Source organism: Emys orbicularis, chromosome 11 (assembly GCF_028017835.1).
Source record: "Emys orbicularis isolate rEmyOrb1 chromosome 11, rEmyOrb1.hap1, whole genome shotgun sequence".
Classification (NCBI taxonomy): Eukaryota; Metazoa; Chordata; order Testudines; family Emydidae; genus Emys; species Emys orbicularis.
In genome coordinates this window covers 68,671,422-68,698,792 of record NC_088693.1, presented here as the reverse complement: position 1 = coordinate 68,698,792, position 27,371 = coordinate 68,671,422, and the positions used below count along the sequence as shown (strand labels likewise).

The following is a 27,371-nucleotide window of genomic DNA, read 5'->3' as shown; positions in this document are numbered from 1 at the left end:
GAGTACAAGCATAAGGTATTAAACTCAGAAATGGTTACAAGAGAAATAAAGATAAAACTCTTTTTAGGATCTAAAATTTAACAAGTGGGACTTGGTTCGAGGTAAAATCCTTACCACATGTTCCAGCAATAGGGCTGACCAAATTCCCAGGTCAGGATCTCCCCCAGAGTCAAAGGACTGGTTCCTTTGTCGTCTTATGTGGGGGAGAGAGAGGAGAGATGCCTTGGGGTGTTTTTGCCCCTCACTTTTATAGTCCAGTCATCCTTTACAGTGGCTTCTTCTGAGAATTACCCCCAAAGAAAAATTTATTCAAACAGAAAAGAAGGCGACGGAGTCCAACAGTGAAGGCGCCCCCATGCTCTTTCTTTTCCCCTGTGTATGCTGAAATGCAGATTTGCCTTGCCTCCTGCCACTTCCCCCTCTTGCTTTCTCAAGGACCTTGTTTACTATTTAATTGTAAAATGAGGTCAACACACATTCCTTTATTTAAGATAGACTTGTTTAACAACTTTGCCTAGTCAGGGTTTGAACATGTGCTATCATTATCACACAGGGGGCATTCATAACTTTACACATAATGTTGCTACATACCGTACATTTCACCATATTATTGACCAGCAAGTTATTAGTTTTCAAACGATACCTCACAAGGTACAGTTTGTACAAAGATTATTACAACAGTCTAGCGTGTGAATACAGGGATCCTTTCGGTCACACCCCTTTCCTAAGTTTCCCTCTTCCAGTTCCTTCTTCCTTTTGCACCTTCTCTTCGCTTTGTTTGTTGCGGCCCCTGTGCTCTCCCCTCACCCAACACAGATGTCCATTGTCATCTCCATCAAACCATTTCCCCCCCAAAGCTGCTGCCATGTTGACTACTGCCTTGCCGGTGGAAGCCAGCAGTAGGAGGAATGAAGAACACCCCAGGAAGAGACAGACAGCCAATGACTGTATTTGGTGCAGCAATCTCTGTTGGTCAGATGGAAAAAAAAGTACAGCAATTTTTTCACCCTTCCATCCCACCTACTCTGTATAAAGCCAAAGTCTCAGCACAGTTTCCTCGTTTTCAATTTTATTTATATTTACTCCTTCCCACAAGATTTCTGTTTTTTCAGCAAATCTTTTAAATATTAAAAATATATATTTAAAAAAAATAAATCAATGCTTTTTCATTTCATCCAGGAAAGGTAATAAAACAGACTAATTACCGCAGTTTCATTTTCTGACTCACTCACTATCTAGCACAATAGTTACATATTTGTCTGCCAACAATGAAGGAAAGATGTTTAAATCGAAACCCAAATATACAATTTTCATTTTTAGATTTCACAAAAATATTTCTATTGACTTTAAACTTTTAGAAACTTTTTAGTTTAGAACCTAAATTGATCTGATAGTGGCTCTAAGGACAAGTAAGTTTTTAGATATTTAAGGGCTATTTCCAGCACATGTGGCCTGTACTACAATAAATATTAAAATTGGGCTTTTCACCCTCCCTGTTTTCTGTAAGGTATTTTCTGTCATTTCATGACAGAAATTATTCTCAGAGTAGAGCTTTGTGAGTTCAATATTCATCAGTCGTTGGACTAATGCATCCTTGTAACTCTTTTGGCTTCAATAGATACTGAGAACTGGATTAGATTAACATGTTTTCACAGTATAATGAAAACAGATCCTTAAACTGTTCACCATTTAAATTGTGAACTGATGCAATCCTAAAACATTACTAGGGGTTCTTCTGTAGACAAAATTCTTAGGACTTCTAGTTAAGTTCATAGCAGTGTTGCTGTAGCTCTGTTGGTTCCAGGATATTAGAAAGACAAGGTGGGTGAGATACTATCTTTTTACTGGACCAACATCTGTTGGTGAGAAACAAGCTTTCAAGTCACACAGAGTTCTTTGGGTCTTCTACTTCAGGTCAAAGACTTGAAGAAGAGCTCTGTGTGGCTCAAAAGCTTGTCTCTTTCACCAACAGAAGTTGGCCCAATAAAAGATAGCATCTCACCCACCTTGTCTCTTTTGTTATGTTCAGGCATTCATTATGGGTTTACGAATGAGTAAACCTCCCACAACCCAAAAGTGTGTCTCCCTGCTGTGTAAGAGGGCTTTTATTTTTCTTTAAGCCTCCACAGGAAAGGCACAGGGACGTATACATTACACTTTAGTATGCAGATAATTACACTTCTGAGCACAATACAGTGCTCAGAAATGTAATTAATTAGATACCAAACTGGGAGGGATTGCAACTGCTTTGGAGGACAGGGTCATAATTCAAAATGATCTGGACAAATTGGAGAAATGGTCTGAGTTAAACAGGATGAAGTTTAACAAAGACAAATGCAAAGTGCTCCACTTAGGAAGAAAAAATCAGTTTCACACATACAGAATGGGAAGAGACTGTCTAGGAAGGAGTACGGCAGAAAGGGATCGAGGGGTTATAGTGGACCACAAGCTAAATATGAGTCAACAGTGTGATGCTGTTGCAAAAAAAGCAAACATGATTCTGGGATGTATTAACAGGTGTGTTGTGAGCAAGACACGAGAAGTCATTCTTCCGCTCTACTCTGCTCTGGTTAGGCCTCAGCTGGAGTATTGTGTCCAGTTCTGGGCACCGCATTTCAAGAAAGATGTGGAGAAATTGGAAAGGGTCCAGAGAAGAGCAACAAGAATGATTAAAGGTCTTGAGAACATGACCTATGAAGGAAGGCTGAAAGAATTGGGTTTGTTTAGTTTGGAAAAGAGAAGACTGAGAGGGGACATGATAGCAGTTTTCAGGTATCTAAAAGGGTGTCATAAGGAGGAGGGAGAAAACTTGTTCACCTTAGCCTCTGAGGATAGAACACGAAGCAATGGGCTTAAACTGCAGCAAGGGAGGTCTAGGTTGGACATTAGGGAAAAGTTCCTAACTGTCAGGGTGGTTAAACACTGGAATAAATTGCCTAGGGAGGTTGTGGAATCTCCATCTCTGGAGACATTTAAGAGTAGGTTAGATAAATGTCTATCAGGGATGGTCTAGACAGTATTTGGTCCTGCCATGCGGGCAGGGGACTGGACTCGATGACCTCTCGAGGTCCCTTCCAGTCCTAGAATCTATGAATCTATGAAATGCAGTCTTACAAAAGTCAAATGTAGCAGCAGGTGATTACATTTGGATGATTTGATTATTCTGTAATCATAATCCTGATTTTATGGGTATCAATGAGACCATAGCTATTTACTAAGAATTACTTTGTGGAAAGAGCCAGATACTGAGTTTACAGGAAAGAAGGAACAGGAGAATCCCGATGGCAACTGCATTCCTCAAAGGTATGTACTGTGAGGTGGGACAAGATTACAGTGTTCCCTCTAATTTTTTCCATCCATTTGCGGAATAAATTTTGTTATGTGCACCGAGGTATGTGCACCGCCAGTAGAACAAAAAACCTAGATATAATATATATTTTTAAAAAGTTACCATAGGGATAATTACTCCAGCCAGGACAGGTTACGCATTTTAGAACTCACTACTCAAAGAATTAAATTTAAGTGTAAGAGAAATAAAAATTATGAAATGCATAGACAAGTCAAAATACTAAAACAACACACTTTGAAAGAATAAAATTACAGAGACTATATGTGCATTGCAGGAAGTAACAACAACAATACAAATATGTGTTGGGAAGTGAGTGAGTGTGTGAGAGAGAGAGAGAGAGAGAGAGAGAGAGAGAGAGAGAGTGTGTGTGTGTGTGTGTGTGGGCTGCTGGGGAACTTTCTGAGACATGCCGTGCGCTGTCTCTTTAAGGCACTCACTGAAAGCTCCCCTGCTCTGTGGAGATAGGGACATGGGAACTGGGGAGGGGGAGAGAAAGACAAACAGACGGACAGAGAGAGACAGAGCTGGCTGCTGGGGAAGTCTCAGAGACCGTACACTGTCTCTTTAAGAAAGGCACTCACTCACTCCCTGGCTGGAGTCCTTCAGATCTCAGCAGCTCCAAGTCCTGAGCCAGGCTGTCCCCTCTCCCCTGCTCTGCAGAGATGGGGTACAGTGGCAGGGGAAAAGGGACACCCTGACATTAGTGCACCACCCATCCCTGCTCTGCACAGCCAGCAGGAGGGTCCCAGGAGCAGCTGCAAAAGCAATGTGGCTGCAAAGCAACGGGGGGAGGGGCACATGCTGCTGGATGTGCATGCTCTGCTAATCAATTGCACAGCACTTGAATCTCTCCTGAGCGGCTGCCCGACTGCACAGCTTAGAGGGGACAGAGGACAAGACATGCTTTTCAAGATCCCTTGGAGCATGGTTTTATTAGCTGCTGCAGGAGGTTGTTTATTTCTGATCTTAAAGTCACAAAAACACAATGTGCCTTAGCCCTTCACTTCACTTCAGAACTGGGCTCCCAGCCAGCAGCTACCACTCTCCAGCTGCCCAGCTCTGAAGGCAGCACCACCGCCAGCAGCAGCGCAGAAGTAAGGGTAGCAGTACTGCAACTCCGCCTACAATAGCCTTGCAACCCCTCCCCCCAACTCCTTTTTGGGTCAGGACCCCTACAATTACAACTCTATGAAATTTCAGTTTTAAATAGCTGAAATCATGAAATTTACGATTTTTAAAATCCTATGACCGTGAAATTGGCCAAAATGGACCGAGAATTTGGTAGGGCCCTATTTCTAATATTTTAAATATAAAAAAGTGTTTATAATTTATAGGGGTGGTTGCACTCAGGTTTGCTGGGTGAAAGGGGTCACCAATACAAAAATTTGAGAATCACTGATCAAGTTAGTATAGTAATTATAGGAATGACAAAAGGGAAGACATAAGTAGATTGCTAAACCTGCAACCGTGAGATCTAACAGCAGCAAGGCAGACATTTACGGTGCCCTGGTTACACAAACTCTATGTATCACACTGACCTCTACTTTAAGAAACCATCCAACTTGATATTCACATTAGTAATGTACAGCTAAGAGATAAATTACTGTAAATTAATTTAAAAATTAATCTGCTTTAAGGCTAAATACTGAAGTGTTTGTCAAACTTATCAGGTGGGACATGTTACTATATGCAGTACACATCTGAAGTTGATGATTTAGTTAGGCTAAATGCCATACACTATCTCCACATGTAACAAACTTCCTGTTCAAACCCCCATTTTATTAAATATCTCTTTCTTTGCTATAAGTATAATACAAGAATAAAACCTTAAAAATACCACTAGAACTCTGTTGATGTTCTACATTGCAACTATCTGGCCATTCAAACCAATTTCAGTTGTGGGGAGTGTACTCTTCAAAATACAATGCCTCACACAATTAGAAGCAGCTATTACTATAATTCAACCCCCTTTTCAAAAATCTGAAAATATATATGTACTGTTACAAGTAACTACTGTTATATATGAGCTTCCCACCATGCAGAACAGATGTTTAAATCTTAACTTAAAATATATAATTTTCTTCTTTAGATTTCACAAAAATATTTCTATTGACTTTAGGCTCTTGAATACATTTTTGGTACTGAACCTAAACTGATCAGACAACAACTCTTTAAGGAAAAGTAAGTTTTGTGACATTAAATTTAAGGGCTCTCTCCAAGACCTGGCACGTGACAAGCACTGGAGAGAAATCTCTCTCCATTTCTCAATTTGTTTACTTCTGCTTATAGTCCATTTCACTGTTTTCCATGCATAGTACAATGTTTTCCTGTTTGCATAGGTCTTTCACACAACAGGGAAGTGGAAAACATTTCAAAAATTGGAACATGATTCTAAAACCACAAAAATTGGTTGGAATGGAGTCGAGGGGAACAATAACTGAGTGGCAGTTGTGGAAACTGAATCTACCATTAACTCTTCTTCAGAGTCAATTCCAAATTGATTAATCTTCTTTAAACAATTTACAGCAATAACAAATGTGAAGAAAAAAAATCAAGTTAAACATGAATATATTCAGTCATAAAAGCAGGGTTTTTTAACCAGTAAATTCTTCCTTCCCCACTGTAAAAATTCCCCAGTGGTATGGATATGAACACAAAGCATAATCTTGATATGACATATGCATGAGCATGAAGCTCAGAATGGAGCCTGCAAAATTACTACATTCAGAAGAAAATTACCTATGATGAGACTCCCCTCCATCCCTCTTTACTAGACCGTATAGCAGAGGTGGGCAAACTACGGCCTGCGGGCCACATCCCACCCGCGGGACCGTCCTGCCTGGCCCTTGAGCTCCTGGCCAGGGAGGCTAGCGCCCGGCCCCTCCCCTGCTGTCCCCCCTCCCCCGCAGCCTCAGCTCGCCGTGCCACCAGCGCTCTGGGTGGTGCAGCTGCCAGACAGGCTGCTCTGAGTGGCATGGTAAGGGGACGGGGGGTTGGATAAGGGGCAGGGGTTCCGGGGGGCAGTCAGGGGACGATTGGATGGGGCGGAGGTTCTGGGGGGGGGCAGTCAGGGGACGGGGGGTTGGATAGGCATGGGAGTCCTGGGGGGGCGGGGGTTTGGATAGGGGTCGGAGCAGTCAGGGGACAGGGAGCAGGGGGGTTGGATGGGGGTGGGGTCCTGGGAGGGCGGTTAGGGGCAGGAGGGGGCAGTCAGGGGACAAGGAGCAGGGGAGGTTGGATGGGTCGGAGGTTCTGAGGGGGGGACTCAGGGGGTGGGAAGTGGGAGGGGGAAGATGGGGGCGGGGGCCAGGCTGTTTGAGGAGGCACAGCCTTCCCTACCCGGCCCTCCATACAATTTCAGAACCCTGATGTGGCCCTCAGGCCAAAAAGTTTGCCCACCCCTGCCATATAGGGAAAGTGCATTTTGTTTTGTACATCTTTTGATCCTGCCTGAGTTCAAGATATGTATCTTGACATTTATGACAAAACAACTCCATTGTCCATATCCCAGTTCCAGTAACAGAACACAGACATTGACATTTCCATTTTCATTCTTCTTACTAAGTACTTTGTCAACTCTATTATTCAAGGCAGATGGATGTTTTGCTCCCCCAAGCTGTATAATTAAATTGTGGGTTGGTATTACAAATGAAGAGAACTTGTAAAGTCTGAAAAAGATTTTGTCCAACACTATCCATTTTTAATTAAAAGATGTATACTTTATTCCTTCCTCTTCCAAATGCTTACCTTAAAGAGAATGTTGTCAAATCACACACGTATTCTATATGCAATATAACAGTAGCCTATCGAATTATCAGAAAACTAGCAGCACTAAGTGAAATAAGCCATGCGGGCTAACAGTGCAAAGGAATGGAAGCCAGAAATTTCTCTCTCTCTAATCCAGGAAAAAAACCCAATATGCAACCTTGCACAAGTCACTTTACTTGTGCCACAGAGATGCACACATGAAAATTAGGTACAAATAAGGACTAAAATTAAAATTGGGTAATGTATCAGAGCTAGGGTGACCAGACAGCAAATGTGAAAAACTGGGACAGGGGGTGGGGGGTAATAGGAGCCTATATAAGAAAAAGACCCAAAAATCAGGACCATCCCTATAAAATCGGGACATTTGGCCACCCTAATCAGAGCAGATCTCTCCTTTGTAAGTTAAACACTAGAAAGTCTTGACAATACTTTCCTTTGGATTTCTTCCAATTCCTCTTACCATAACTAATTTATGTGGGCTTTACTGTATTTGTCACATACTTTCATGTAATTCCATTTTAGTTTTCCATCATTAAGTGTTGATCTTTAATTTACCCTGAAGCTTGTCTTTCTTCACAAATAAGCACCATTTCACTGTAAGATGATGCTATGAATCCATAAAAACATATTCCCTTTTCAGCATGCAATGCCTTATGTGACCATTTCAGAAATAGGCCTGTTGTGAACATAACAGAAGATATATGAATTCATAATTGAACTTTTTTCCAATCCTTAGATGGACAATGCTATGGAAATGTAAAGTATTTTTCTCTCTCTTTCAATCACACCCTTTGATCTTCTTGCTTACTATTGTTATGAGTAACAACTAGGATTACTGTAACTAAAAGATTAGAGTAAAAACTAATTTCTCTGTTTTTACCAGTTTATTCACATAGTGCATTTACCTGCACTTTCTCTTTTACTTCCCAGTTTTGGGAGTCTTTCACCAAGTAACAGAACAGAGTCAGTCAGTCTCTCTCTCTCTCATCAGGATGCCTATGGGGCAGGCTCAGTACCTAGAAATATTAGTTCTTTAGTTCTGCTTTTTTAATATTTAACTAGATATCAAGCTGCAAATCTCTCTTCAGCAGAATGAAATATATGAGAGCACATGTGATGAAGATTTTGATATACTTCAAAAAATGCAGCTGAATAACATGTCTTTATGATCCCATAAGCATACACATTATACTTTTATCACTGACACTTTGCATGTTATTTTTTAAATAAATGTAACTTTATTATAAAATTTAATTCTCACAGTATTTTTGCTTGCAGTCCCCTGGCCTCTTTAAATCATTCAAGAACAATCTGTCCTTGGCCCAGTCCTGTGAAGCACTGACCATCTTGAACAATCAGGCACTATCAGCAGTCATGACTCATGCAAAAGCTGGTCTTCAAAAAATGAAAATATGGTAATTCCAAAAAGTGAATTCTCTCTTTCAGCTGAAGTTGATGGCTTTCAAAAACCTGAACAGGAAAAGTTATAAATGCCATGTTTCCAGTCTCTGAAAACTAGCCTGTGCTCGCAGTTTGTCAGTTTCAAGGAACAGATGCGGAGAACAGCACACAGGTGGCTAAGTAGAAGGGGCAAGAGTATGTGGCCTGGTCTACACTACAAAGTTAGGTTGACATAAGCTGCTTTACATCGACCTAGTTATGTACGTGTCTACACTTAAATCTGTCTCCCACCGATACAAGTGACCCATTTCAACGACATAGTAACACCACCTCCCTTTGCGGCACAACACCATGGTCAATGTATGGAGGTCAACACACCTTGAGTGTAGACACTGCATTACTTACGTCAACAGTCCTCCCAGCAGCTGTCCCACAATGCCCGACACTGTCCACGCTGGTCACAATTGTGAGTTCCACTGACAAGGTCATGGAGACTGGAACCCCCACACCTCCCCACATTTAAAACCCCCATAAGTTTTTGAAATGATTTTTTTTTTTTTGGTTGTCCAGCTTGGTGAGCACACCTCTATCTGCTCTCCAGTGTTGTGCACATCTGCCCAGCTGATCATGCTCCAGATGCGCTCCTGCCTGGAGCAGACAGGAGATACTGGATCTCCTGAGCCTGTGGGGAGAAGAAGCTGTGCAGACACAGGTCTGAACCAGCCACAGAAATGCAGACATCTATGAGCAGATTGCTTGGGTGATGCAAGAGAAGGGGTATGACAGGGAACAGCAGCAGTGCCATGTAAAAGCAAAAGAACTACCGCAGGCATAGTAGAAGGCCAGAGAGGCCAACAATCTGGTGCCCAACCGCAGACCTGCCACTTTTAAAACAAGTTGGATAGCGAAGACCCTATCACCACCCCGCACACCACTGTGGATACCTCCAAGGAACCAGAGTCACAGGCTCCCTGCCGAGAACAATAAGGAGGTGGTAGTGGCAGGTGAGGAGGAAGAGGAGGAGTATGAAGGACAGGACCTGTTTTTGACTTGATCACAGTTTTACCAGTCCTGCCAGGTGAGCCCAATGTAGGGGAAGGACTCTTGGGTAAGCATGTAGATAAATTTTCCACGACAAGAACGGCACCCCCAAATTAGCAGGACGCAGCTTTTGACTTTTCATTAATTTTCTCATACTAGAAGAGGTAGCGGTACAACAGAAACAGAGTTGCTATCAGATTTTCATTCACCTATAGAATTAGGTAGGACGGGCCATGTGGAACAGTTTATGTGCACATGTCTCTTCCTTCAATTCTCAGAGCTCTCAATGAAACTTCCATAGAGGTACATTGCAATCCTCTCCCAACGGTTTCTAGGGATGGCAGACTTATTTCTTCCTCCGCGGTAGGACACTTTCCCACACCAGGAGGCGATAACTTCAGCAGGCACCATTGCAGCAGACAGGCTAGAAGCATACGAGGTCGAGCGGCTTCAAGATGCCAGCAGTAGCTACGTTCTCTCTGCCATTGTTACTCTCAGGGGCGAGGTATCAGCTAAAACCACCTCCTGTGGAAAATGGTGCCGATATTCAGTGCCATTGTTCTATACTCAGTTTCATGCAACCAAGCAATTTCCTTCCTGTTTCCCTAACCCGTGGTGGATCATTCTCACCATGGCTTGAGCTGAGTGTGGCACTGGGAATCAGGAACTCCAAAGCAGAAGTGTTGAGAACATTGTCTTGTTTAACTAGGGGAGCAAAAGAAGGGGGAGGGGGAAGGGTTCTGAATCTTAAATTTCACTTTTTGTTCCTACTATCCTGACAATGGAACCTTGGTGTGTCTTATCTGTAGCTGCGGCCATTGTGGCCTTGAGGGGGGACTCCCTCCATACCAGCAAAATGATTGACCCAGGTGACAAGAAAACAGAGGATCCGGGAGGATGTGTTCTGCAAGACCCTGCAAGCCAGGGCTGCATCACACCTTGAACAGAGGACCTGGAGGGTGAATATTGCAGACTGTATAGAGACAGAAAGAGTGGACAGGAGAAAGGCACAGGTAAGGGAGAAGAAGATGCACCAAAGCATAATGGGGCTTCTCCGACACCAAACTCAGGTGTTGCAGACGCTTGCAAAGCTCAAGGTTCAACAATCCTTGGCTTGACTCTCACTGCATTCTGTGAAGAACTGCAATATAGTGCCTCCCTACATCCCTTCTGTCATGAGTAAGGCCCTCAGCTGCACCTGCTCAGTACTTCTGATGCCCTAACAAACCAGCTAGGCTGCCTCATGGACTGCTCTGCCTAACTGGCTGAGGAGGCCAGCTGGCCAATTCTTAAACCTAGCAGCAGTAGCTCGCTGGCTGCTCAATGCACATGCCAATGGACACTCTGCCTCCCTTTGCTTGACTTTGTTCTTCACACAGTGCACAGTCAACCTGTGGAACTCCTTGCCTGAGGAGGTTTTGAAGGCTAGGACTATAACAGGGTTTAAAAGAGAACTAGATAAATTCATGGAGGTTAAGTCCATTAATGGCTATTTGCCAGGATGGGTAAGGAATGGTGTCCCTAGCCTCTGTTTGTCAGAGGGTGGAGACGGATGGCAGGAGAGAGATCACTTGATCATTACCTGTTAGGTTCACTCCCTCTGGGACACCTGGCATTGGTCACTGTTGGTAGACAGGATACTGGGCTGGATGGACGTTTGGTCTGACCCAGTATGGCCATTCTTATGTTCTTATGACTCTTCAAGCCCCACTCCTGCTTTGCTCCTCCACTGCTCCAGCCCAGATTCTGCCCTGCATCCAGCTTTGTTCCCATCCTGTTCCAACCTTGCTCCTGCCTCTCCTCACTCCTGGTAATCCAGTTCCAGCCCTCGGCTCTGACTCCTGACTTCGACTCTGACTCTGTCTCAACCCGTTTCTCTGACATTCGGACTCTGATTACTCGGCCTGATTCCTGCTCCGAACCAATACGCTGACACCCGCTCAGCATTCCTCATGGCTTCAGGGCCAGCCTGCCTACCCCTACCACTCAACACCAGGGAAAAGCATGGGCAACAGCAGCTTTACCTACAGTGACAGCAACAGTTGATGTATGCATAGCTACAATGAACATCCATGTTCCTTCCTCTGGTTTATTAATTAAGGTTCCTACATTTTTTTTTAAGTGAAAATGTATTTACTTTTAAGTTCGTCAGATTATTTTTTGAATCAGTTTTTGTTAGTGAATAAGACGCTTGTGTTTTTAAAGTTATTCATCTTTATTAGTTTACAAAACATTGATGTATGACTACTGCTGGCAGTGAAAGCAGTGCTCTCACTACACATTAAATGCCAATAGGGACCATGGGGGACCCAGCTCCCAAGTAGTACACTCACTTCACCCTGGATCACTGCCAAACACTATCGTTGTCATAAACGTGCAGCAACCCCCCTCCCCCAACATTAACATGTGCATGGTCATTGATATAAACACAGATGTGCAGCAAGCACCACACAATTCGTAACAGGCCCCCAAACTGCTGTCCCAGGTTGAGTACAGTACACCACAGCACATCATTTGGCTCGCTGTTAAATGGCTCTTTCAAAGCCTCCTTGAGCCACATAGCTGTTTGCTGAGCTCATCTGATAGCCCTTGTATCTGGCTGTTCAAACTCAGCAGACAGCGGTTCTGCCTCCGCCCTCCACCCCTGCAGCAAGTTTTCCCCCTTTGCTTCCCAAATATTATGCAGGACACAATAGGCAGCTATAACCTCTGGGACTGTTTTCACACGGAGATCCAATCTGGTGAGCAAACAACGTCAGTGCCCTTACATGCGACTGTCATTCTGCACATGCTGAGCCTGTAGTTGAATCTTTCCTGGCTGCTGTTGAGACGGCCAGTGCATAGCTTCATGAGCCAGGGAAGAAAGGGGTAGGCTGGTCCCCCAGGATCACTCCTGGCATTTCAACATCACCAGTGGTAATAATCCATCTGTGGGAAAGAGGGTTCCCCACTTGTAGCTTTCTGAACAGTCCTGTGTTCTTAAAGATGCGAGTGTCATGCACTTTCTCTGACAAGCCAACACTGATGTCTGTGAAGAATCCCAGGTGATCCACCAGCGCCTGCATAACCATGGAAAAGTAGCCCTTTCTGTTGATGTATTCTGTGGCAAGGGCTCTGGGCCAAAATGAGGATGTATGCGCTGTCTATTGCTTCACCATAATTCAGGAAACCCATAGCTGGAAAGCCATCAATTATGTCCTATTCATTCCCAGAATCACAGTCCTGAATAGCAGGAGACAATTAATGGCCCTGCACACATGCATGACAATGGCCCACGTAGCAGATTTTCCCCACTCCAAATGACCTCCTACTGACTGATAGCAATCTGGATTGCAAGTTTCCAGTGTGATCACCACTCCCTTCTCCACTGTCAGTGCAGCTCTCATTTTGGTGTCCCTGAGGTGGATTCCTGGGGCAAGTTCAGGACACAGATCTAGGAATGTGGCCTTGTGCATCTGAAAGTTCTGCAGCCACTGCACATCATCCCAAACCTGCATTACGATACGATCCCGCCAGTCAGTGTTTGTTTCTTGGGCCCAGAAGTGGTGCTCCATCATTTGCAGCTGCTCCATGAACCCCACCAACAACCCTGAATTGGTTTTCTCTATGTCTCACCACCAACTGACCGCCAAAAAATTGTCATGTTCCCTATGGTTCTTCTTGAGGCTCTGCAAATACCGTAGGATCATGCATCCTGTGCTTGAAACACATGACAGCAGTGCAGAGCTGTGCAGTTTCCATGTTTCTGTCAGAGAGGCGGACAGTGACAAGTCATGCCTGGGTTCATGGGAAATTGAAAATAGGCAGGAAAATGATGGGATAGAGCACTGCATTATGGGAAATTCACCCCTTGCTCCCACGCACCCCTGCACGACTCATTTCTGCCCCACCATGCATTGCCAAAACTACCTAAAAGACAGGATAGATACCTGAGTGTGCATCACTATCTATGTTGATGCTTTGTGCATCAACATGAGCACTCCTGGTGAGTACATGCTGCACCGACATAAGGAGCCAAGTAAGCATGTGCACAAGTGATATAGTAACTGCGGTGGCTGTATGCCGACATAACTTGCGTCAGCAAAACTTTGTAGCATAGACATGGCCTAAACCAAGTTGCTATGGCAAGAATGTTACATTCAGCATTCCTCAGTGGGGAGGCGGGGGGGGGGGGGCGACGACAAAAATGCAGAGCATCTTTTAGGACAATTATTTCTGCACTCTGTTTCATTTACCCCAGCCTGCTCCCTCCATCACTCTTTATCCCCACTGTGTACATCTGTCTCATCTCTGCATTTCTCTTCCAATTTATGTTAGTTTCTATTTGGTCTCCATTTTTCCCCTCATAGCTTCTCTTCCGGAGCGGACAGCCTGAACTACTACTCCTCATTCTCCTCTACTCTCAGACACCTAATTCTTCTAACCCTGGGCTTCGTTTCTGCTCCTCTTCTATCATATTACCTCAGTGAAAGCCCCAAAGAACAGTCTCTCTTAGGGATTTTAGGCAGCAGATCTCTCCAAGTTCTGATCTGTTCCTCTCCCCAAACCTCCTGTTTGGCTCCCAGATATGGCAATCATTATGGAGCTCTTAATTGTGCTACATCAATTGCAGAAGCAATTAGCAGGGGAGAAGCCGCCATCAATTACTGCTTATCAGCCATGACAGCAGCCACCAGTGGCCAGAGGGTAACACAGCTGGAAAACAATATCCCAAACTCCCATAGAATTATTTCCCCCTGTAAGATCTTCAGGATAGGGGCCATCTTTTTGTTCTGTTTGTACAATCCCTAGCACAACAGGGTCCTCCTAGTCCATGACTAAGGCTAAGTTTTCATCATGGATATTTTTAGTAAAAGTCATGGATAGGTCACAGGCAATAAACAAAAATTCACGGAAGCCTGTCTCTGACTTTGACCTGTCTCTGACTTTCACTAAAAATATCCCTGGCAAAAGGGGTAGGCGGGTTGAGCACCCACTGGTACTGGGGCTCCCGGGTCCCCCACTGCTGCGGTGCGTGGGAGCTTGGGGTTCCCCTGCCCGCTGCGGTTGGTCAGCTGCAGGGTCCCCCCACCAGGGCAGGTGCTGGGAGCTGCGTGGGCGGGGCTGGCTGAGAGCTCCAATCCCAGGGCAGAAAATGTCACAGAGGTCAATGGAAGTCACGGATTCCCTGACTTCCGTGACATAATCGTGATAATACTTATCAATGACTAGTATTGGCATTAATAATAATATTAACCATTGCACAGGGGATTGGTCAAAGGCAAGCCTACAGAGGCAAGTGACCAAAAGGATGGGTGAGAGGCCCCCTCATTTTTAGCAGAACCTTTTAAAACTTAAGTTAGAGAGGCCATCTTAACCTCCTATATCCACCAGTGCATCCAAGAACAACGGATTATGGTAATACCTAGCTGATAAGAATAATTCTGCTAAAATAATCAGTTAGTGGTGATATTTAAGTTGTTAGATGTTAAGGTTACCACCTCATTCATATGCTGTCTTCAAACTCATTAAGATCTCATCTGGACTAGAAAAAAGGTGATCATTTGAAAGCCACACTATCTAGAATGTTTTAATTAAGTGCTCTTTAAAATGTTGTTTGCACTTAATGTAGACAGTGTTTAAAACCTTTAAAAATCAGGTTAGGGGCCATGCCCCTGGCCAGCTATGTCCCAATCTACATCAGATGGTCAAAATGGCATCTGGGTTATTTGTGACAGCTGGCTGCTAGCTAGATATTTTTTAGGCTGCAGTGTGATTAGTATGCTAACGATATCCAGTTCCACTTCTTTCACCAAACACAGATTCTACTGTTTCATTCCTTCCCCAAAGCCTGGCCAAAATAGACACCTACATGAAAATGAACTGGCTGTGATTATCATGTCAAGACTGAAGTGATATCTTGTTGAAAGTGTAAAACATCTAGTAGAATGGGCTAGATGTTGCACCAATTAAAAGAATGCCCATCTATCACCAAAATACTTTACAGTCTGGGTATCCTGTTGGATTCATCACTACTCCTGGATTTTGAGGCCTTGTCTGCACTACAAAACATATGTTACTGACAAGAAACGTCAGCAACAGGTATCAGATACAGTTAAATTGTGTTTAATACTGGTTCAGCTACACGTATAGACAAAGAAAATGGTGCTGAACATTGCTTGCTCCTGCCTATCTACACTCACAGCATCTGTAACCTGAATTTCAGCACTGGTTCAACATCATCTCTCGCTGACACCCATTGGGAACAGGGAGTATTTATTTCTTGCACTGTAGACAATACGTGAAGTAAAAAACAATTGGATCACTGCCTTTAATGTACACAATTCCCAGGAGACTGATCACTCCTTCCTGACATACTGTGCAAGTGGAAAACCTCCAGGCTAAATAAATTAAGGTAATTGTTTCTACTTAGGGTTCCCCATAAAATTCACCCAGAAGCTTTGGCTTGAGCATAGTGCAGCTGCCTGAAGTTGAGTACAGGGTGAGTCATCATTGTCCCCTCTAAAATAGAAAGTTTTGAAGAATGTCTCACCATTGCTCACATTGGTTCAGCTGAACTGTTGTTTGCAATGTTAGAAGCCCTAGTGTATACAGGCTTTTGGCTGCCAACAGTTTATCAGTTCCCTGTCAATTAAAATTTGCTCCCTGCAGGTCTAAATAATAGGGTGTGAAAACCACATCAGCAGCTGAAACCCCATCTACACTAAGGCTCATCACACTGACAACACCCGGTCAGCTGAATTAATGTTAATAGTGGGAAACTTTCCAGAAATGTACCTAGTTTAGACAAGACCTGTGCAATGAATGTGCTAGTGAATTATCTTTTAAGCCTCAAATCTTCCAGGACCCAATTACCTGAAAGACTCCTTCTCCACCTGTACCCACAGCAATAGTTAAGATCAGCTTGTTTGTTCTGATGTCGGTTCCCTTGATGGCCAGCACGCCCATCCCCCAGAATTTCTCCCTCTGGACCAGTTCAACTCTGGTCGTGACATAAGGCTCATTTTATTTAATAACGCTGCTCTACAGCAAAAATGCTTCTGAAATAAATGTAGTCAAACTTTACTAATTCTGGGTCACTGAGAACGAAAATGATGCTTAAAATTGTTGATTGGCTCTAGTTTTCAAGATATGCTATTGGGTCAGTATATACGACCTTGGGAATGGCGGAGGATAAGTGAGTTATAAAGGGAAGGGATCTCAATTTAAACCAGAAATGACTAAAATACATCTTTGACTGGATCTATGAATAAATCTATGACTGGGTTTGGTCAGTACTTGCTTTTTAGGCAAAACAATGAATGATGCAATCTGAAGCTGGTATTGCGTCATACATGATATGAATTGCATCATGTTATTCCTAGACGTCATGGATGATGCAATCATAACGAAGCTTACATCACTCTGCTGAACAAATTGCCCTATATCAGCTCTAGAAATCATAGTGTTGTGCTCTCTTATTTGTCAGTGTTTGATTTTGCAAAGGGACACATTTCTGTTTAGCCAAAGTGAGCAGAGATGCCTCGTACTTGTGTGAACAGTGCAGATAACTTCTGCTATGTTTGTGGTGAAGTGACTTTTGCATCACAAAAGCGCAGTATAACCACTATGGTTAAGAAAGCCTATCACCTTTATTTTGGCTGCAAAATTGGAGATCAGGACAAGAGGTGGGCCCCACACATATGCTGCAACACTTGTGCAACAAATCTTCGCCAGTGGTTGAACAGGAAAAGGAAATCTATGCCTTTTGCAGTGCCAATGATTTGGAGAGAGCCAACAGATCATACCAGCAATTGTTACTTCTGCATGGTGCCTCCAGTTGGGAAAGGTGTGTCAAAGAAGAAAAAGTGGACTGTGCGTTATCCAAACATTCCATCAGCTATACACCCAGTACCCCACGGAGAAGGGCTGCCGGTTCCTGATGCACCAGAATCACTCTCACTTGAGTCAGACGAGGAAGAGGAAGAGGATGAAACTTCTGGTCCTGAACCATCAATGTCACAGGACCCACATTTTCTCCCATCCTCCTCCTCTGAACCACACCTCATAACACAAGGTGAACTGAATGACCTTGTCAGGGATTTGGAACTACCCAAGAGTAAGGCAGAGCTGTTGGGCTCCACACTACAGCAGTGGAATCTTCTGGTAGGTGATGTTAGGGTCTCCATGTTCCGTGACCGTCAAAAGGATCTTGTCCCATTCTTCTTCATGGAAGGTGATCTTGTAGCCTGCAACAACATCGATGGTGTGATGGCAGCCCTCAACATCGTTCATGATCCAGATGAGTGGAGACTGTTCATTGATTCATCGAAGATGAGTCTTAAAGCTGTTTTACTGCATAATGGCAATGTTTTGCCATCAATTCCAGTTGGTCATGCAGTCCATATGAAGGAAACCTATGACAACATGAAACAACTTTTGAAGTGCATAAACTATGAGCAACATCAGTGGCAGCTTTGTGGCGATTTGAAGGTTGTTGCTCTCTTGCTTGGTCTGCAGACTGGATACACAAAGTACTACTGTTTTCTCTGCGAATGGGATAGTCGTGCAAGAGATTCCCACTACATCAAGAAAGATTGGCCACTCCGACAGTCATTGGAGCCTGGGAGGAAAAGAGTTCAGCATCCACCACTTGTTGAATCAAGGAAGATTTTGTTACCACTCTTACACATCAAGCTGGGTCTGATGAAGAACTTGGTCAAGGCCATTGACAAAACACAAGCAGCTTTCAAGTACCTCCGTGGAAAATTTCCAAGGTTAAGTGAAGCTAAGATAAAGGAAGGTGTCTTTGTTGGTCCTCAGATTCGTGAACTGCTTCGAGATGATGCATTTGACCATGCACTGCGTGGCAAGGAAAAGACGGCATGGAAAGCCTTCCAGTTAGTGGCAATAAATTTTCTCGGAAACAAGGCAGACAACTACAGGTTGTTGGTGGAAAACCTCCTCAAGGCATACAAAAGCCTTGGTTGCAACATGTCACTAAAGATACATTTTTTGCACTCTCATCTAGATTTTTTTCCACCGAACTGCGGAGCAGTGAGCGACGAGCACGGCGAGCGATTTCACCAGGACATTGCAACAATGGAGAAACGCTATCAGGGCAAATGGAGCCCATCAATGCTTGCAGACTATTGCTGGACAGTGACAAGAGATGCTCCATTTAATGAATACAAGAGACAAGCCAAGAAGCGCCGAGTAGACACTGAATAGGACTAAACTATGTACATAATCGTTTTTTGCCTTTTGTTTCATAATAAATTTTATTTATATAACCCTTTTGCTGATTTTTAAAGTGTTACGTAAACAGGACAGGCGAAATATTATCGTGTAAAGCAACCATAAACACATGAAAAGACCTAGGTTTACAATTTATGATTAAAACTCTACTATCTACACAATATACATAGACATAAAATGTAAAAACTTAAATATCTTAGAAACTGTAGCCAATCAGTTGTTTTAATTGCCATATTTGAATTCAGCACATCAAAATACATAATAAATAGCACATTTTATCTCTGAAGCAGACGACTTCTCAAAAATTGTAGACCAGTGTAATTGGTTGCTGTGGTTGAGATTTGTCTGCTCGTTGCTTTTAGTTCTAATTTTAATTGTCAGTTTGGGATTTGTAACTTGCCTAACATTTAGTTTACTAAAGTTTGTTAGTGATGGTTACAGCAACGGCTATATCTTTATATCACTTTCCCACTGACTGCAGGAGGAAGAATATGAATATATATTTCTACATTTTTGTAATTAAAGTACATTGTTGCCATTATTAAGCGTGCTATGAAAATCATCTGACAGAAAATGAAATTTTTAAATATAGTATTTTACTCTTTTGTATTATAAGTAGTGATTAGAATGTACTTTATACTACATCACCATTTTCCTTTAACACACAGGGCACATAGAACCACGCTTAAAGCTAAACTGCAAAGCAAATAATAAATCCACATTTTAACTCTTTCAGCTAGATGCTCTTGGCAAGCTTTTTGAGAGACCTGAACAGTGGTCACAAGTATCTGTAACCTGAATTGAAACCTCCCCCCTACCCGGCTACACAAATGAAGGAAGATAGGCCGTGAGGAGAATCTGAATGTGGACTACAGGAGGATGCAAAATTTACAACAAATCTATTCCCTGCTGTGCTGTTATGTGACAGAATCTAAGCTTTCATTTTAAAAGACAGGTTTCTAGCACTATGGTTGGGAAGTAACATGCCCAACACAAAATGAATATAAACTGATGTGCTGAGGTCAGTTTCGAGTAATCCTGAAACAATGGGACTGAGAAATATGAACTGTTGCATTTGAACAGACCATGGAACTTCACTATGACAACTTACAGGTCAACATTGATAAATTCACTGCTAATTGTTTTTAGCAAAAACATCAACCTAACCAGGTTATCCATTATTATATGGGTGGAACACCTGGGGTAGTGAAAAGCTGTGTAGTGTTGCAAGGATGGGGAAAAGAGGAGTTAAGCCACATCCCACCCTCAAAATGCCAAGTGCTTTGAGATTTTAAATGCAATATCCTGTACCACATAAGATTTGGCAGCAGGAAAATTTTTATCGATTTTAATATAAAAATGCTATACTGATTTTATTATTCATTTTCATATTTTGTTCACTGGCCACTACCTTTTTTCCCATTTACACAGAATTGCTGCAAAATTTTTAGTCTGCTGCAGCAGAAATCTGCAGCAACTAGGGGATCTTCCCACAGACTGATATCCAGCTCGCTGCAGTCTACAAAAGCCCCTCTATTAGAGATCAATAAGATGTAGTTTTTTTTTTTTGTTTTTTTTTTAATTTTCAGCAGCACATTTCTTACCCACAACTTTCTGTTGACCCAAAATGGGCCGTAGCATTATCGCCTGTTGAACTGGCTATTTCTTTTTCATTTCAAAGATATTAATGTTCAAAGATTTCATTTAATCATAGTTGAGAAGTCACTGAGAATTACCTCCATCCATCACTTACTTTCAGAACGTGCTTTCCTGTCATAGCCAGTTACCTATATTTCTGTTAACAGAGATATTTTCCTTCCAAATCAACTTAATCTTCTTGTCCAGTTTATTCAGTAATACTAATGTTGTCACCATATAATCACAATTGATTATTTGATGACTGCGATGTCAAACGCTGGACTTTAGCACTAAATAATATAAAAGAATGGTCTATTTACAGAACTTTTTTTTTTGGCATTACTTGCACCTAAGTGGCTACTAGTAACACAAAGTTTGAACTCAACATTTCAGTGGTTGAATCTCAGATCTGGAGATTACTGCTTATATAATATACAGTGCACAGTAATATGCGTCCAAATAACAGTAATAGTAGTATTAATACTTAGCTCTTATATAGCACTTTTCATCCGTAGATCTCAAAGTGCCTAAAATCTGTACTTGTCGTATGCGTCTCTCCCACCAACAGAAGTTGGTCCAATAAAAGATATTACTTCACCTATCTTGTCTCTCACAATCTTTAATGCATTTAACTTCACAACGCCCTTGTGACATAAGGAAGCCCTTTTAAAAACATAGATATAAACTCTTGTGTACAGAATTTAGTTTTGTCAGTTGATGAAGTAACTATATTTAATGGGACAGCAAATCTTTTAAACATAAGGATCAATTACCTTTTACAAGCAATTTATCTCTAATAGACACTCTCCGAGTAGAATCAGAAGCTGGGTTGGATGTACGGGGCCCTTTGACACCATCATCCCGCTTCAGTTTGCTTGCCAGCGTTAGCATTACTGCTATCTTCAACCTGGAACGCAGGCATCAAAATAAGATTAGTCACTACAGTTCAAAGTGCCAGATAAAGTCACAAAATAGTCAAAAGTTTCAAATTACAACTAAATGTAGAGCCAAGTGGTATCCAGGGTATCCTACTGACAGCTTGTCTACACTTGAAAGGCTACAGCAGCATAGCTTCACGGTTCTTGTGCTTCCATGTAGATGTTACCTACACCGACAGAAGGGGTTCTCCTGTCGGTGTAGTTAATTCACCTCACTGAGGGGCGGTAGCTAGGTTGACAGAAGAACTCTTCCATTGAGGTAGCATGACCTACATAGAGACTTAGGTCAGCTTCACTATGGTGCTCAGGACAACTTGAGACAATTTCAGGTGGAAATACTAAGGAGTTGACTTTTAGTGCATTAAATTATAGTGCAAATGATTACAGCAGAGATAGTTCAAAATAGTTTTAACGCATTCAGTAGATTTCACTCTGATTCCAATGAAGTTTCACTGTGCTAATCAGCTAAAATATACCACTTCTTGATGTCATTGGCTCCACAGAATATGTCTCCTGCTTGACCGTGGAGGGGGTGGGGTGGTCACAGAATCTTTTTAAGTAATTACAAGCATTAAAGGGTATTTGCATATCCCTGGAAGCTAATATTCTATAGCTGCTAAGTACTGCATTCAAAGAGAATCCTCTCATCAGTTCTGACCCTGCAGAAAGGGGAGAGGGGACTATCCCCTTGTAGGGAGGGATAATATGAAATCTCCATTTTTGCTGCAAATGCCCTTAGCAGGGCGTGAAGAAGAGACACTCCCACCAGGCCCTCCCTCACACTTGCCAGCATTCCAAACAACTATAGTGGATGGAGACACACCACTCCGATACATGGTGATGAGGGCCATCTAAAGCCTGGTCTACAGTAGAAAATTAGGTCAGTATAACTACATTGCTCGAGGTGTGAAAAATCCACACCCCCGAGACAGCTAAACTGACCTAACCCCCCATTTAGAAAGTGCATCACGGGGTGGTGCAGCCCTACAGCCTGGTCTACACTTAGAAGGTAGACTGACATAGCTACATTGGGCAGGGGTGTGGAGGGAAAAAAACCAACACACCCCTGAACGATGTAGCTATGCTGACCTCACCCACTGTATAGATTCAGCTATGACAATGGAAGAATGCTTCCATTGCTCTGGCTACCATCGCTCAGGGAGGTGGTGTTCCTATACTGACTGAAAACCCCATCTGTCATGCTGGGTGTATCTATACCGGGGTGGGCAAACTTTTTGGCCCAAGGGCCACATCTGGGTATAGAAACTGTATGGCGGGCCATGAATGCTCATGAAATTGTGGGTTGGGGTGCGGAAGGGGGTGAGGGCTCTGGCTGGGGGTGCGGGCTGTGGATGAGGGGTTCGAGTTGCAGGAGGGTGCTCCAGGCTGGGATCGAGGGGTTCAGAATGCGGGAGGGGGATCAGAGCTGGGGCAGGGGGTTAGGCTCCAGGCAGTGCTTATCTCAAGCAGCTCCCAGAAGCAGCGGCATGTCCCCCGTCCGACTCCTACGCGTAGGTGCAGACAGGCAGCTCTGCGTGCTACCCTGTCTGCAGACACCGCCCCTGGAGCTGTGGGGGTGGTGCTTGGGGCCGGTGCAGCATGCGGAGCCCCATGGCTGCCCCTACGGGTAGGAGCCGGAGGGGGGACATGCCGCTGCTTCTGGGAGCCACGCGAAGTGGGGCAAGCCCCCGACCCTGCTCCCCGGCTGGAGCGGGGCAAGCCCCGGACCCCACTCCCCGGCGGGAGCTTGAGGGCCGGATGTAGCCCCCGGGCCGTAGTTTGCCCACCCCTGATTTATACTATCAAGTTATGCTGGTATAGCTATGGCTACAGCTATTCTGGCATAATCTTTATAGTGTAGACAAACCTTAAGCATCTGGATAGATACAGAGGCCCAGCCACAGCTCCTAAGATAAGAAGTGATCATTTTGTTACATCAGTCTTCCCTTAAAGGAATTGATGAAGATTTCTGTGATATATCACTATGGACCTCCATTGTATGAAGGCATATAAAGGACAGTGCTTGAAAATTACAAACACAAAACCTAATCAATATGCTAAACAGCCAGAAGGCACTTATGCAAGACCACTGGTAGTTCTAGAGAAAATTGCTCTTTGGTATAGGCTAGGACCAAAGCCTGGGGAAACCACACGCTGTAAGACTTTGACTTCACTGGAGGAAAACGGATGTGTTCCTACGTTAGTAACTTGACTTAGATTATCGCAAGGTAAAATTCTAGTGAAGGCAAAGCAGTTTGCCATTTTCATACAAGTTAGCAAATTGAGTTAAAACTGGAAAAATAGGAAGAGGCACAGTTAAGTAGGGCCTTAAAGATATTCTTAAGAAACATGAACTTATAGTGAAGAAGGACGAGCCACTTGAAGTATTCATATTCTAGGTAATGTGGTCAGAACAAAAATAGAGCCAACGTAGGCGTCAAGGAGGCCGGTAAGGCAACATTAATTATAATATAACATGAGGGACTTGATGAGAGATTTTGCTGTGTAGACTTCAGCTCTGTACCTGTATGCTCCATTCTTGTGAACAAGCGGTAAAGTAAAATTTGTCATTCGTGCACCAGCTATTTCACTTTCTTAGCATTTATACTACATAAAAGACAGGCAAGGAAAAATTTTAGGCCTGCAAATCTAGACAGTACACCTGTAAAAGCAGTTATTTTCCAAAAATCTGGGGAGAAAGTAGTATGGATCCAGGCTATGATTTATATGCCAAACTTTAGAAACTCAAAATGCCATTGCATTAATTAGGTAATGAAGACGCACAGAAAGAGAAATGAAGGCATTAAACAAGAACAAAACTGAAATGTTGAAAAGAACAAAATATAGCAAAGAATTGAATAATAAAGTTAGAAAATCACAAATCATATTTGTGGCATATTATACTGATAAGAAATGCAAAGACCTTGAATGCACTGGGCGTAGTAGCGTCTAAATCTGGTCCTGAAATATCTACTTACCTAGGGGAAATATAAATCTTGCTTGGCAAAGTGAGCCAAGCTAGGATGGGAAACCACCAATTTCACCTCTCTGGAGGGAGGAGAAAGGACCAGAGAGCAGCCCAGGGAAGAGGAGAGGAAGAAAAAGGAATGAGTGGCACAGGCACTACTACTTTTACAAGGAGTGAGAGTGAAGAAGGGAAAAGCTGGAGCACCTATTACTTTCCCCAGAGGGGTAGGATAACAAAGAACAGAATGACCACATGGGGAAGAGTAGCTCCTGTCCCCTCAGATCCTGGACAAGAGTAAGGCTCCAATCCCCAAAGGTGTTTAGGTGCCTCACTTACATTGATTTCAATGGGAATCATAGAATATCAGGGTTGGAAGGGACCTCAGGAGGGCATCTAGTCCAACCCCCTGCTCAAAGCAGGGCCAATTCCCAACTAAATCATCCCAGCCAGGGCTTTGTCAAGCCTGACCTTAAAAACCTCTAAGGAGGGAGATTCCACCACCTCCCTAGGTAACCCATTCCAGTGCTTCACCATCCTCCTAGTGAAAAAGTTTTTCCTAATATCCAACCTAAACCTCCCCCACTGCAACTTGAGACCATTACTCCTTGTTCTGTCATCTGGTACCACTCAGAACAGTCTAGATCCACCCTCTTTGGAACCCCCTTTCAGGTAGTTGAAAGCAGCTATCAAATCCCCCCTCATTCTTCTCTTCTGTAGACTAAACAATCCCAGTTTCCTCAGCCTCTCCTCGTACGTCATGTGCTCCAGCCCCCTAATCATTTTTGTTGCCCTCCGCTGGATTCTCTCCAGTTTTTCCACATCCTTCTTCTAGTGTGGGGCCCAAAACTGGACACAGTACTCCAGATGAGGCCTCACCAATGCCAAATAGAGGAGAACGATCACATCCCGCGATCTGCTGGCAATGCTCCTACTTATACAGCCCAAAATACTGTTAGCCTTCTTGGCAACAAGGGCACACTGTTGACTCATATCCAGCTTCTCGTCCACTGTAACCCCTAGGTCCTTTTCTGCAGAACTGCTGCCTAGCCACTTCCGTCCTAAGTGCAGGACTCTGCACTTGTCCTTGTTGAACCTCATCAGGTTTCTTTTGGCCCAATCCTCTAATTTGTCTAGGTCCCTCTGTATCCTATCCCTACCCTCCAGCATATCTACCACTCCTCCCAGTTTAGTGTCATCTGCAAACTTGCTGAGGATGAAATCCACGTCATCCTCCAGAACATTAATGAAGATATTAAACAAAACCGGCCCCAGGACCGACCCTTGGGGCACTCCGCTCGATACCGGCTGCCAACTAGACATGGAGCCATTGATCACTACCCGTTGAGCCGGATGATCTAGCCAGCTTTCTATCCACCTTATAGTCCATTCATCTAATCCATACTACTTTAACTTGCTGGCTCCTAAATGCCTTTGAGGAACTGGGCCTTAATGTCCCCCAGACTGCATTAATGGGGCAGAGCAGGAAGTGTTCAGAATTTGTTAACAGGGGGAGGAGGGGAGAGAAGAGGGCATGGGGAGAGGCCAGAATTTATTTGGAAGGAACACAGGACAGAAGAGCCCCCAAAACGTGTTAATTTGATCATGTGGGAGATTCCAAAACGATCAATTGATGCAGGAGAGAAAAGCTGATGTATGGAGATGCATAATTTAAACAGGGCAGGTGGTAGCTGGGAGCTCTGGTGAGTTGGCAGATTCAGGGCTTGTCTACAGGGAATTGCTCCTAATTAACTCTGTCAGTCTGTCCCCAGGGTGGGGGAGATAAAAGGGGGCAGTGTCTGTCCCTGTGGGAGGGGCAGGACAGGGAGACAGAGTCCATCCCTGGGCAGGGGGAGGGGAGGAGAGAGGCAGGGGGTTGCGGAGGGGGCAACATCCAGCTGTCCCAGTGGGGGCGGGAAGGGGGAAGAGTATCTGTCAATCCATCCCAAGGGGGGGGGCAGGGAAAGAAAGGGGGCCAGTGTCCCTCAGCCTGTCCCCCTTGGAAGGGGGGGGAGAGGGAAGTGGGCAGCGTCCCTCGGCCTGTCCCCCTTGGGGGGGGGGAGGGGAAAGGGGGCAGCGTCCCTCGGCCTGTCCCCCTTGGGGGGGGGAGGGGAAAGGGGGCAGCGTCCCTCGGCCTGTCCCCCTTGGGGGGGGGGAGGGGAAAGGGGGCAGCGTCCCTCGGCCTGTCCCCCTTGGGGGGGGGAGGGGAAAGGGGGCAGCGTCCCTCGGACTGTCCCCCTTGGGGGGGGGGAGGGGAAAGGGGGCAGCGTCCCTCGGCCTGTCCCCCTTGGGGGGGGGAGGGGAAAGGGGGCAGCGTCCCTCGGCCTGTCCCCCTTGGGGGGGGGAGGGGAAAGGGGACAGCGTCCCTCGGCCTGTCCCCCTTGGGGGGGGAGGGGGGGAGGGGAAAGGGGGCAGCGTCCCTCGGCCTGTCCCCCTTAGGGGGGGGAGAGGGAAGGGGGCAGCGTCCCTCGGCCTGTCCCCCTTGGGGGGGGGGAGGGGAAAGGGGGCAGCGTCCCTCGGCCTGTCCCCCTTGGGGGGGGGGAAGGGGAAAGGGGGCAGCGTCCCTCGGCCTGTCCCCCTTGGGGGGGGGGGAAGGGGAAAGGGGGCAGCGTCCCTCGGCCTGTCCCCCTTGGGGGGGGGGGAAGGGGGCAGCGTCCCTCGGCCTGTCCCCCTTGGGGGGGGAGGGGAAAGGGGGCAGCGTCCCTCGGCCGGTCTATCTGGGGGGAGGGGCGCTGGATGGCGCCGGGCCGGGCGGACTCACCTGGGCACCGAGTCAGGTCCCGGCTGCAGCGTCCCCCACCATCCCGGCCTGCCCGGCCCGGCCCCGCCCCGCGGCCCGGCGCTCCCGGAAGTGGGGGCGGGGCCGCTCTTTCAACACCAACTTTATTAGCAGCAGCCGCCGCTGCCGCGCGCCAGCCCCGGTTGGCCCCGCCCCGCCGCGCGGCGTCTCGCCTGGGAGAGGTGCTGAGCGCGCCCCGGGGGGTCCCAGAGCGCAGCGCGGGACGCGCCGCGTCTCCCCGAGGTACGGAGCCGC

General features: G+C 44.9%; 1 protein-coding gene across 1 annotated transcript in view; it reads right to left on the bottom strand.

Moving 5' to 3' along the window:
* UBE2F (ubiquitin conjugating enzyme E2 F (putative)) overlaps positions 1-27,169 on the bottom strand; it is a 141,725-nt gene extending 114,556 nt beyond the window's left edge. Inside the window, exons 1-2 of the mRNA XM_065412933.1 lie at positions 27,099-27,169; positions 21,208-21,341 (exon numbers count right to left, since the gene is read on the bottom strand). Coding sequence (XP_065269005.1) covers positions 21,208-21,325 — 118 coding nt within the window. The 5' untranslated portion in view covers positions 21,326-21,341; positions 27,099-27,169. The remainder of the gene's footprint in view (positions 1-21,207; positions 21,342-27,098) is intronic.
* Positions 27,170-27,371: the final 202 nt, after the last annotated feature.